Source organism: Gymnodraco acuticeps, unplaced genomic scaffold, assembly GCF_902827175.1.
Source record: "Gymnodraco acuticeps unplaced genomic scaffold, fGymAcu1.1, whole genome shotgun sequence".
Taxonomy (NCBI): domain Eukaryota; kingdom Metazoa; phylum Chordata; class Actinopteri; order Perciformes; family Bathydraconidae; genus Gymnodraco; species Gymnodraco acuticeps.
Genome location: NW_022990054.1, coordinates 2,307,138 through 2,319,195, shown reverse-complemented (window position 1 = coordinate 2,319,195; position 12,058 = coordinate 2,307,138). Strand labels below are relative to the sequence as shown.

The following is a 12,058-nucleotide window of genomic DNA, read 5'->3' as shown; positions in this document are numbered from 1 at the left end:
AGCTGGCTTCAGGTCACGGTTCTGACATGACAGTGACTCTCACCTTCAGATCAGATATAATCTGAGGGCTATGTTCCACTTTAACAGATGTAACCTACATATGTGGTGAATGCTTGGTATGCTGATGCATGGGCCTCCTCTCTGCCCAGAGTCTTAGTTTAGCTGCTGTCAGTCTGCAGTTTATCACCTTTATGTCTGTCACCCTCTAAACGTGCTTCTTATAAATGATCAGAGCAACCGCTCACTGCTCTGGTGGGATAACAGACTGCTTCAGTCCATGTGACACTGACAACATTTTGAATTTTTAAGCATAATTGTAAGACTTGGCATCATTCATAACACAGAGATGTGAATGGAAAATCAATAGGATATGACAGGGGTAGACATTAAGGGTAAAAAGCCACTGGCCCTCCGGGCCGGTGGAATTGTATTATCACTGGCCCCACCATTGTACCCACTGGCCCGGAGCATTCGTCCAAAAAAATCGACTAATAATGAAGAAAATTAACACATTTGTTGCAATAGTAATTTATGCACTAACTACATTACTACTTGTACTACAACATTTGAACAGTCAGTTCTTCCTCATTTTCCTCAATTGTTCATATTTGGTTTATTAAAATAATGATATTGTGGTCATTGTTTAAAAATGTCTGCTATTATGAGTATTATTATTAGTATAATGCACTTTCTGCCTTCCTGTCATTAGGAGTTAGAAATGTAATGGCTATAGATTAGATTAGATTAGAACCTTCATTATCCTAAACTGCTGGGACATTTCCCTATAGCCAATACCTTTATATTGTCTACTCTTCACTTACTTCAGCATAGGTCGGCATTGATGTACAGAGCCGACAGAAGACCTTGTTTATATTGGCATCATATTGAGAGGTGCAGTGACGCGTCCTAAAACCCGGAAGTAAGCTGCTGGTTCCCTCGACAAAAAGCAATGGGATTTCTCCACAGGGTTTTGGAAAATAGCTGGAAATAAGGTCTGTGGAAAACAAACCTGTTTGATAAATGCACGTTTTGTTCAGCCGGATAATCTCCACATGTCTACCCTACTTTTATCATTTTCTAATCATAAATCTAATCGATAGATTATAAAAGGGTTTTAGGATGCGTCACTGCAGCCAACTCCATCGATCAAGCTGGCTGAAACTTTCTCTCCCTCTTCTTCTCATGCTCCCTGTCACTCTCCTTGAACTCCTCCGGTGACTTTCTTTCATTTGAAGATTGTTTTTTGCACGGCGCTTGGCCGGTTACCGCTGATATTAAAAACATTTTGGCGAATGGTTAGGTGGCGCGATAGTCTGTAGTGAACGAGCTCCATAAATCATGTGAAACCCAGATTTGGCACAAAAAAGGGGGAATACACGTTTCGCAATTATGCCACATCAAGGTGGAACGCTCTTCCCACAACTGTAAAGGAAAGTAAAACTATACTTACCTTCAAAACCTCTCTTAAAGAGCACCTTCGGGGGAGAGCATTGCAAAACTGGCCCCGGTAATGGTACAAATCTCAACCTGTCGTTCAATGGACAGCTCCCCCCCCCCCCCCATCTATGTATATACTCGCATTTTAGACTCTGTTACTAACTGTATATCTGTAGACTTGGTATGTCTTAAATGTCCGGTTAGGATGTATTAGAACGAAATCTAAAATGAAAATTGTAAATAAGCAATCTGTATGTAAAAAACCACCTGTATGTAAATTGTAAATAAGCCATCTGTATGTCAAATATGTCTTATATGTCTTAAATGACATGATGAATTGGAAATGGGGGACCCTGATGTAAACAAGACGAAAGTCTTTCTCTGGTCTGCATCCCCTTAACAATTGTATGTTTTGAGCTGTACTGTACTGTACCCAATATACAAGCTGTTCATAAACTTTTCAATCAATCAATCAATTAAACGAGCGCGCTCCCGGGAGCGCTCCGCAGCAAACAGCTGTTTGCTTTTCTCCCAACAACGACAAGCGACTCACGAAACGCTATGTTGTAGCGTTAATAAACGAAACAATTTAACAAAATTGCTAGTCAAAATACCAATACCACAGGAAACATTTTTTTTTAAACAATATTTTTAGTGATCCGAGCGGGCAAGTGGAAAGTACGTTATGCTGGCCCGGGGTGTCTAAATAGTGCTTCCGGGCCAGCGGGCCATTTATAATGTCGAGACCTGATATGTAGGCCTATGTGTAAGCTAAGAGTTAAAGGCCAATCCATTTGCCCTCTCATTTAGTTGAAAGCATAACGTAGTGCCAATGTCACGTGTCAGCAGTTCAAATCTGTCCGCCTGTATATTAATGTACGTAAGATAAATTAATATTAATATTTATGTGTTTTGCTTGCTGTATTATAATTATTTCCTCTGCAGATGCCATGGTGACAGAGGGAGGAGAGAACTTCAGTCAGGGTCAGAGACAGCTGTTCTGTCTGGCCCGAGCCTTCGTGAGGAAGAGCAGCATCCTCATCATGGACGAAGCCACTGCGTCCATCGACATGGCAACGGTCAGTGTGTGTCAGTGTGTGAGGGCATACAGAAAATGGTGCAGGGTGGGTTATTTTAAAGTCAGTGATATTAGCTAAATTGCAATGAATATTTCAGTCCTTAATATAACTCAATACTGGAGTCTACTGGAGTCAAGTCATCGATTTTCTTTCACTGCAGTAAAAGTAGGTTTTGTTGTTCCTCTTAGAGCTCTTAAACAGGAAGTCAATAAATGTTTGCTTCAAAAATTTGCAGATACCCTGAAATAACTAAAGAGATATTTGTTGTAGATGTAAAATCTGCAACTGAATCAACTGATCATTTAGAAACATTTTGATATAAAAAATTGATTTAATTATGTTTGCTGTTAGTCCATTTATTTGAAGATATTATGTAATTATGGTATTGATACTGGGTTCTGATCAGGTCTTGGTTACAGTCTGAAACCGATGCGTTGGTAATGAATAGGAGAATAAAAAGGAAGCCGGAGTGGAGCGTGTGTAACTCAGAAAGGGAGGGTGAACATAATATACTGGCTTTTTTCATGACATATTATGTCACTACTATACTATACTAGCTATTCATTTCACCAACACAACATATCTACTTTTATGTTGTACTATACTTACATTTTCTTACATAATATGCTTACTTTTTGTATAGTTTTATGAATTATACTATCAAATTTGTATGCAATGAAATGTTAACAGTGTTCCCCAGTGTATTGATATTAAGTGTTGCCTGACATTTAAATAGCACAAAATAAATACTATATACTCCTGGGACCCAGCCCATTGACAAATGTCCATTGTAGTGGACATTTTGTTAACATGCATCTCCTTTTACTCTTTTGAGGTACTCCCTGTATCAATCCCTGTACTGTACAGGGGACATCCTGGGCTTTCCAGTGATATGTCATTGGTTAAAATTGCATGCTGGGAAGTTATTCTTTCTTTTCATCCAAAATGGCTGGCATACCAAAAACAACATTTTATAGAAGCAGGAGGAGAAGTCAAATATTGTTTAATAATAGTTATTTTTAACATGAAAATCAATATGTTCTTGTTTATTAACATGTGAGGAACTATATAATTTGTTCTGAAAGCAATTCAATAATTCAAGTTTTGAAATAACAGCCCTTTTATAAATGGACCATCTTCATGGACTTAATGACTCAATATTGTTGCAGGAGACGGAACTGAAGCAGACATTTTCTGTACCAGATAGTTCAGGGAGATTCAGATTTGGAGCTCTCAGATGATGAGAGAGATGAGGCTTTCACACCTGGGATAGAAGAGGGTCAAGAAGAAGGGGGAAAAGATGCAGGAGGGTCCATGAGCGCACAGATACAGACATAGGGACGAGCGGGAAAGACATGTCCCTCTGTGGGCCAAGAGTAGCACGCATGTCTTATTGTTGTTTTTATTTGAAGTGGAGCCATGAAAAATGAGAATTGCCTCAAGAATGCAAGCTTTGTTTCTTAGAGCATGGTCAAATGGAGACCACATCCATAAAACTAGTCAAGATGACCCTACAGCCCGTGCCGACTGGGGTCAATGAGGTACTTTCCCAGTACATTGACTACAGGTCTTTGAAGATCTGGAAAGATTCACCAAAAAACAAACTAGTTTTGTATTGACCAAATAAACAGCAATGTTCAGATCAATTACTTATGTTTTAAATAAAGGTGAATGTATTCTTGTATTAATATCACTCTATAACCATAATACGTTACATAGTCTATCTGTTAATTTTGGCTGTCTTTTCAAACTAAAATGGTCCCGACGTCCTCTACAGTGGACATACTGTAACATTTAAAAATCTAAATTGCAAGATGTTTTTTTAACCCTAAATAGGTAGGAAATAAAGAAGATTGGAAAACATTTGTTTTCCTCGGTTCCCAGGAGGATATGATGTGGTCAAAACAGTATAAGATGACATAGTAGAGTTTATGATATCAACACAATATAGTCAAATAAAGTACAGTATGTTATGAGGTATAGTATAGGGTGCAATGCTACAGCAGTACAGTGCAGCAGCCTATCAGGATATGGAGTGTAGCATAGTGTTAAACAGGGCAACAGAACATGTAAGCTTTTCCAATGGACTTTTATTTTGCTTCATTTACTTTATTGTCCTTGATTGTGAACCTTCGTCTGTCCCCACAGGAGAGCATCCTGCAGAAGGTGGTGATGACCGCTTTTGCTGACCGGACAGTGGTTACTATAGCAGTGAGTATCTCCCCCCCACTTTCCCCCTGAGAGCGCTGACCTTCCTCCTGCTGATGCAGTTCCTGTAAAGTGATGCAAAGCAGCAGTGTGGACAAAACACATTTCTTTTGGACTGTTTCCTGAAAGGTAAGAGAGAGGGCAATTCAGAGAAGAGGCTAAACTTATTGGACAATTTTGCGACTGGGTTCTTCACATAATTTCATGATGAAATAAAGATAACCCATGGATATTAAAATGTAATAACTCTTCACTTCAGATAAGATGAACTTGTGAGAAAAAAGGAAGGGCAACCAGAAACCTGTGATGACTTTAAAAAGCAGCGGCGGAACATTTTCCCGAGCCAGACTCTCTCATTTCATCTCTTTCTTTAGTTTAACAGCAAGTTGCATTGTGTATTTCATAGACTGGTATTTCATTAAGTTGTGTAAACATAATTTTTTCTCTCCCTCCGCCCTCAGCATCGCGTCCACACCATCCTGAATGCCGACCTGGTGATTGTGATGAAGCGGGGGGTGATCCAGGAGTACGACCGGCCCGAGGCCCTGCTGGAGAAGGAGGACAGCGTCTTCGGAGCCTTCGTGCGAGCAGACAAATAGCACAAGAACAGAAAGTGAGAAGAAGCATAAGAGGAAGGCATTCAAAGTGCAATTGTCCCATGAAAGATATATAAGAAGATATATCTTTTTATTTTTTAATCATGTTGTATAATATTTGTACATACAATTGTTAATTATTTGATAATAAAAGATAAAATATCATTAACATGCGTGTTTTTTTGGTTGGGGCTGTTTTGAAAAAGATATTGGATGGAGAATGTGTTGTGCTTGTGTGACAGAAACGTTATGACCTGTACAAAACACATGAGTTACTGGCCGATGCAGGGTGAACATGAGCTGAGGGATACATGATGCTGGAGGGCAAAGAACCAAAACACAGCATAGTATCATCTTCATATACTCAGATGCGTCAGAGTGGGAGGAGCAGCTGACTAATATAAGTCAGCTGCTGGCTGACTTATATTAGTTAAACGCCTTTCAAAGGAGCACAGTGGCTTGTAAAATAAAGTTTCCATGGGTGGTGTTGAAAGAGAAATGAGAGGGAAGAAACCCCAGGATGGGAGTTTAATTAGAAAACTAGATCTGGGTCCTATGGGGGAACAGCCGGCTTTCTATTCTTCTTAAGCCAAGTTTATATCGAAAAGCCTGAGGGTGATTTTCCATAGTGTCCTAAATTTAACCCATTACATATTCAAAGCGTAAGCTGCCTGTGGCTGCCCAACTGAACACATCTTTTAATGTGTGATGGGCCTACTCCTGCATTGCAAATCACAGGAAGGGCAGCACAGAGATGGTGGAGGGGAGGGGGGGACCTCCTCTCCACCTCTCATCGTCTCCATCTCACGTTACCGAGCTTTAGTGAAGTGGCAGAGTCAGCACAGAGCCAACTGTGCCACTACAGGCTGCCTTCTCACCCAAAGGTGCTCAAAGTCAGCCAGAGGCCCATTATGCTCCTGCACCTCTCACTTAATGCGCACCATCGGTGAGTGGATTCACGGTGGGACGGGGCGGCGCGTTGATACATTCCCGGTGTGTCGGTGGGTGCTGTGAGTGTCGGTGGGTGCTGTGAGTGTCGGTGGGTGCTGTGAGTGACGGCGGCAGCTGCGGAGCTGAAATAATTTGTTTTTCTCCTGGGACTTCGCGCCTGATCTAGAGGCAACGTGAGGAGCGCACATACCTCCAGAAAACGGACATGACCCTCCGTCCTGCACCCGACAGCTGCTGAGGAGCTCGGTTGGTAAAAACAGGCGTTGGGATAAAGATAAATATTTCCCTTTTCATGGGACTATAGTATGGGAGCGCTATGTTGTCCAGGAAAGGACTCATTCCTGAGGATTACTTGCTCACACGTTTGGCTGAGAATGTCCAGCAGCCGAAGTTTAAAGCCAAACCAAGGAAAGCTCGATTTGTCGCCAAGAATGGCACCTGCAATGTAGCACACACCAACATCCGAGAGCAAGGTCGATTCTTGCAGGACGTCTTCACAACTCTGGTGGATTTAAAATGGCTCCACACGCTCATCATTTTCACCATGTCCTTCCTGTGCAGCTGGCTCCTCTTCGGGATGATCTGGTGGCTCATTGCCTTTGCGCACGGCGACTTGCACCAGACAGACGAAGAGTTTGTCCCGTGCGTAACGAACATCCACTCCTTCTCCTCCGCTTTCCTCTTCTCCATAGAGGTGCAGGTGACAATCGGCTTTGGGGGCCGGATGGTCACGGAGGAATGCGTATCTGCCATCATCGTCCTGATTATACAGAACATCGTTGGGCTGCTCATTAACGCCATCATGCTTGGCTGCATCTTCATGAAAACTGCGCAGGCCCATCGGCGCGCAGAGACGCTCATTTTCAGCAAGCACGCCGTCATCTCCGTGCGGAACAACAAACTGTGCTTCATGATCCGCATCGGGGACCTGAGGAAAAGCATGATCATCAGCGCCACCGTACGGCTGCAGGTGGTCCGGAGCACCTCCACACAGGAGGGCGACGTGGTGCCTCTGGACCAGGTGGACATCCACATGGATAACCCGGTGGGCACCAATGGCATCTTCCTGGTGTCCCCGCTAATTATCTGTCACGTGATCGACAAGGACAGCCCTCTGTATTCGATGTCAGCTTTCGACCTGCAGCACGAGAACGTGGAGGTGGTGGCGGTGCTGGAGGGGGTGGTGGAGACCACGGGCATCACCATGCAGGCCAGGACCTCCTATGTGTCGGAGGAGATCCTGTGGGGCCAGCGCTTCGTGCCCACAGTCTCGGAGGAGGACGGCATGTACGCGGTGGACTACTCCAAGTTCGGGAACACGATGAAGGTCCCGACTCCCTCCTGCAGCGCCAAGAAGCTGGACGATGTGGGAGGCATCGCGCGCTTTAAGCTGAACGAGGGCGTCACCTTGCGGGCGACCGTGAGAAGGCGGCGGGCCTCCGCGGCCTCCCGCAGGTCCCGGATGGAAATGTAAAGATGTTTAATTGACAAATATGATTTTATGATTAATATATGTTGCTCTTATCAGTAATACACATCCCATTTCTATATGCAGACAGATATACGCACATCAACAAGCTTTTACTCAGGGTTAGTGTGGCTATGTACATAGATTGCATTGAGAATAACAGTGTGTAACTCTTATAAAAACTGGGGAGTTCTGGTACCCAGAATGAAAAGAAAGTCCAGTTTGGATGCGTTTGATTTCTTTGTTTTAATCAAAGGTGGCTGCATGTATTTATAAACAATAAAGGATAATATATGGAGCTCCATAATAATATCTCATATTAATAAGTGTGTTGTTTATAAGGAGTCTTAATCATGATTTGTAAAAAGGACAACGATTAATATTCTTTTCAAGCAGAAAATAACTTTAAATTGGTAAAGAAATCGAGACAAAGAACTATGCAATACATTTGTATAATGTCATAAATCGTCACTGTGGATAGATAAACTTTCCCGTCTGATTTATTGTTTTAGCTCTCACAACAGAGCAAAAAAGGAACATTTCCAACAGCAGAGGCTTAGATTTTCTGACTTCTTCTCCCTAGTATGATTCAAATATTCAAAAACGCAATCCTACAGTTCCCATAATACAACCGTCTATTCATTTGACCCTCCCTTCCTGGTGGTTGACATCCGTCCCTTTCAAAACATACCCCGGTTTACAAAAAAAGGCTTTCTGTTGGCAGTTTTTACTTCACAAAGCTCCTTCAGTAACAGAGCATATTAGAAACTGTGGGCCCTTCTCACTTCGGTTAAATGGATTCATTGCTTCCCTCACTTGCGTCGTTTCCCTGCGACTAGTCCCTCCCACCAGGGAAGCATGGAGAGATGCAAGGAAACCACGAGAAGCAGGGAAATTAGTTTTAAGAGCAATGGGACGTCCTTTCCTCCGGAGCGTCACGTGAAGCGACGTCCGTTTGTGATGACGCCGCACAGCTGATCGTCTGACAGCAGCCAGCTCTGTCCCCGTTATTTCCACACACACCCCCGCCTCTGTTAGTACATATTTACTGACACAAACATTTGTATCATCTGTTGTAGACCCAAATAAATAAAATAAAACAAGAACTCATTCTCAAAAAAGATAAACGCCATTCTTAAAATGTATAAACGAACAATAGTTTGATTAATATTGATTAGAGTGCACAAAATAAATAAAATAATTCAGAGAAGAAAAAGAGATATGTTATCTATCAAAACCCAGTTAGATTAACATTCATTGGATTGCACACTTTGTTTGTTTGTTTGGATATGTAGCAAATTAACATTTTAATAGCACTTAATGACTGATTGAATGGAAATGACAATAAATGAAAATATAAAACGAAAAAAGCGATCATGAAAATGTTTCCAAAAAATGAATAAAATGATTTTTGACCACTTTGTTGTTCAGATATATCACATATTTGTAACTAAATGATACATTAATTGAAACAAAACACGGTATAAACTGAGGAGTGACTCCCGTGAGGTTCATGTATTTTCTTCACTCCGCTGGGAAACTGCTCTCATGTCAAGAAGCATCAGATCAGTGCATGCACTGCATCGTCCAATCAGTGAGCGATACACAGTAAGGGGGCGGGGCGAGTGTCTGAGGATTTCATCGAAGGATGGTCTGGTGGTTCCTCGGTTATAGCTCCTCTATTATCGCTCTTCGCTCCTCGGTCCTCGGGCAAAAATAAGGCCATTGGGACGCTACTCAAGATGGCGCAGACAAATCAACTTCCGGTGAGACCGAGACCGAGGAGCAAGGAAATGAAAAATAAGAGAAATGAGAAGGGCCCTGTGTTTACAAACCGAGCAGCACTCCTCATGACCTGTAAAATAAATTGAGGTCCCTTTTAAAAATAGCATTGTGTTTATGAGGCTGAGCACAAGACGCTCATGTTTCCTTCGTCCTGAATAATCGACACACTGATAAAAAAAGACAGACACAAAATGGCATTTCTCTCTTTTATTAGATTATAATCCGCAGAGCTTAAAATATTAAATTGCTTTTAACTTAGTTAATAATTAAAATACATAAAAACGAGAGCCAAAACTGAAGAACCCTGCAAAAAAAATAAAAAATAAAATAAATAAAAAAGGAGAATTATAAACCCAATCCTCCTCCATACAGAGGCTATGTCTGATAGAACCCGAATGTGATTCTTTGTACAGTAAAGTCCAAGCAGACTGTGCATTTTCTATACATGTGTAATGATACCATTATTGTTATTATCTCTGAACTAATCTTCCTCTGATAATCTTTTTTAAAAAGCAAATTGTAAAAGGGGAGAGGTCAAACAATAATCCAGAAGTGGAGATTTGTGTTATTTTGCACTGGTACTGGTCACTGTTACACAGCAGAGCAGCTCCACACCATCCACTCCCACCCCTCTGTCTGTCTCCATCTCTGCCTCTGTGGGCCTGCAGACATTACCTCATGTCTTTGTCCTTTTGTGCTGCTGGAGCGGGTGGAGGTTTTTTGTGGGGGGGCTTCTGCTATGCTGAACACCAGCAAACAGCTCTGACTCAACCTCAGTCAGTCTGAAAGCATCACCTCTCTGATCAGATTAAATATCTAACATACAGTCTTTATTTTTTTCATTCTCCCTGTGTCTGTGACCTTCTCTTTATGTGTGCTGCCCTCTAGAGGTGGGCTCTGGGACATGTTTGTTAGGGGCAATGTGACTATAGTTAAACACCATCAACATCTGTCATGAAGGACTGAGCAGTCTGGTGGAAAAGGGACCGAGAACAGGGGAAATAAAGAGTTAAATTCTCTCTGGCAGCAGTGACGTATCTCTCAGGTCCTGAGTAGGAAGCGCTTTAATCATCCCACTCAAAAGCAACCCAAACAGTGATTGGCTAGTATCGCCCCGCCAGGCAGTAACGTGGCTCCCTATTGGCCAGCGCCAGCAGGGAGGAGGGGACCCCTCTCTCCACACATCAACAGCACTGTACAATAGTAGGTTGAAGCAAAGCAGAGCCCCCTTCCTGTACTTTATGTTAGGTAGAGGTCAGAGGGAGGTGAAGGGACACACTGCACCCCCCTCCCACAACAAAAAATAAAACTTCAACAAAATTAAAGTGAAATAAAACCAAAAAAAATAAAACATACACATACTTTTTGTTCCTAGTTTAAACTGCAGAGAAGATGGGAGGGATTTGCCCCTGGGAGGAACGCTCACGCCAATTCCTGCTGGCGTGACAAACCCCTCCCCGCCACCCCAAACCCCTCGAAACCCCCCCCACCTCCTCCTTCCTTCCTTCCTTCCTTCCTTCCTTCCGGCTGGTAGGATGGTGTTGTAGCGAAATATAAGGGTAGTGGAAGGTCTCTTAAGTCCTGCTGGCGCCCAGGAAGGGGGCCAGGCTGTCTTTCCTTCTCTCTATCTGATCTTCAATCACCCCGGGGCTGATGTCTCGCCGCCGCCCCCCCCCCCCACGCTCATCTCTCCGTCACATGGTTTTGTGAAGAAGGGGAGGGCGCCGAGTCTGGGGCTGAAGGTGCTGGGGTGGGCGCGGGTGGCGGGGCGGGGGCGCAGAGGATTTCGGACAGGTCGTCCATGATACAGGTCTCCTTGGGGTCGACCAGGTTGAATTCCCTTACGAAAATGATGAAATGTGCATACAGAGTGTTCAAGTGGCCCTGCAGGTCCAGAGCCACCGTCTCTTTAAAGTGCGCCCAGTAGAGATGAGCCAGCACGTGGAACAGGTATCGGCAGATCTTCTTCACCAAGGACTCAAAGGAGTTAGGAAACTCTTTGCCTGAAGAGAAAAGAAAACAGGAGAGACAGGATTAGGCACAATATTCACCATGAGGGAGATTAAAGGACTGCTGGTGTTTTAGAGTTTTGTAAATTGCCATTCAAAAAACCTGTACAATCAAAAAGTGGTCAAATTTACATTAAAAAAGAGGTTCCTTTGCCCTTTAAAACATTATTCAAAGCCTTATTAATTGATATACTAATATTCCCTCAAACAATCACAATATGTCCATTTATGATCCATATCCAGATAATTGTAATAAGCCTTTCTTTTAAAACTAAATAAACAATCAATTGATGAGGAAGTAATCGGCAGATTAAACGATGGGGAAAATGATTGTGAAATGCTATAAATATAATCAATATCCTTATGTTTAACTAGTCATTGACTCTCCATCTGAGGCGGCAGGGGGCAGCAGAACCACAGCAGATACTTCTAGCAGGCAGTAACCAGCACTTTGGCTCGACCAAAAATCGTTTAGAAATGTGCTGTATAAATAAAACTTGATTTGATTTGATAACCTTCAGAGGA

General features: G+C 42.6%; 3 protein-coding genes across 10 annotated transcripts in view; 2 read left to right on the top strand and 1 right to left on the bottom strand.

The window, feature by feature from the left end:
• abcc8 (ATP-binding cassette, sub-family C (CFTR/MRP), member 8) overlaps nt 1-5,485 on the top strand; it is an 86,716-nt gene extending 81,231 nt beyond the window's left edge. For all 3 annotated transcript variants that reach the window (XM_034215857.1, XM_034215856.1, XM_034215859.1), the window contains exons 37-39: nt 2,383-2,516; nt 4,665-4,727; nt 5,186-5,485. In XM_034215857.1, coding sequence (XP_034071748.1) covers nt 2,383-2,516; nt 4,665-4,727; nt 5,186-5,323 — 335 coding nt within the window. In that variant the 3' untranslated portion in view covers nt 5,324-5,485. The remainder of the gene's footprint in view (nt 1-2,382; nt 2,517-4,664; nt 4,728-5,185) is intronic.
• Nucleotides 5,486-5,995: 510 nt separating this feature from the next.
• On the top strand, nt 5,996-8,225 carry kcnj11 (potassium inwardly rectifying channel subfamily J member 11). The gene has a single exon (XM_034215860.1). It carries the CDS (start codon nt 6,588-6,590, stop codon nt 7,743-7,745), a length of 1,158 nt encoding a protein of 385 aa, XP_034071751.1. The 5' UTR covers nt 5,996-6,587; the 3' UTR covers nt 7,746-8,225.
• A 1,491-nt stretch (nt 8,226-9,716) lies between these two features.
• The window catches only part of mob2a (MOB kinase activator 2a), a 62,191-nt gene continuing 59,849 nt past the window's right edge, over nt 9,717-12,058 (bottom strand). For all 6 annotated transcript variants that reach the window (XM_034215843.1, XM_034215838.1, XM_034215840.1 and 3 more), the window contains exon 5: nt 9,717-11,527. In XM_034215843.1, coding sequence (XP_034071734.1) covers nt 11,208-11,527 — 320 coding nt within the window. In that variant the 3' untranslated portion in view covers nt 9,717-11,207. The remainder of the gene's footprint in view (nt 11,528-12,058) is intronic.

Bases quoted from the DNA above. Each gene is read 5' to 3' on its own strand.
- kcnj11 (XM_034215860.1), top strand. From the start codon at position 6,588: ATGTTGTCCAGGAAAGGACTCATTCCTGAGGATTACTTGCTCACACGT.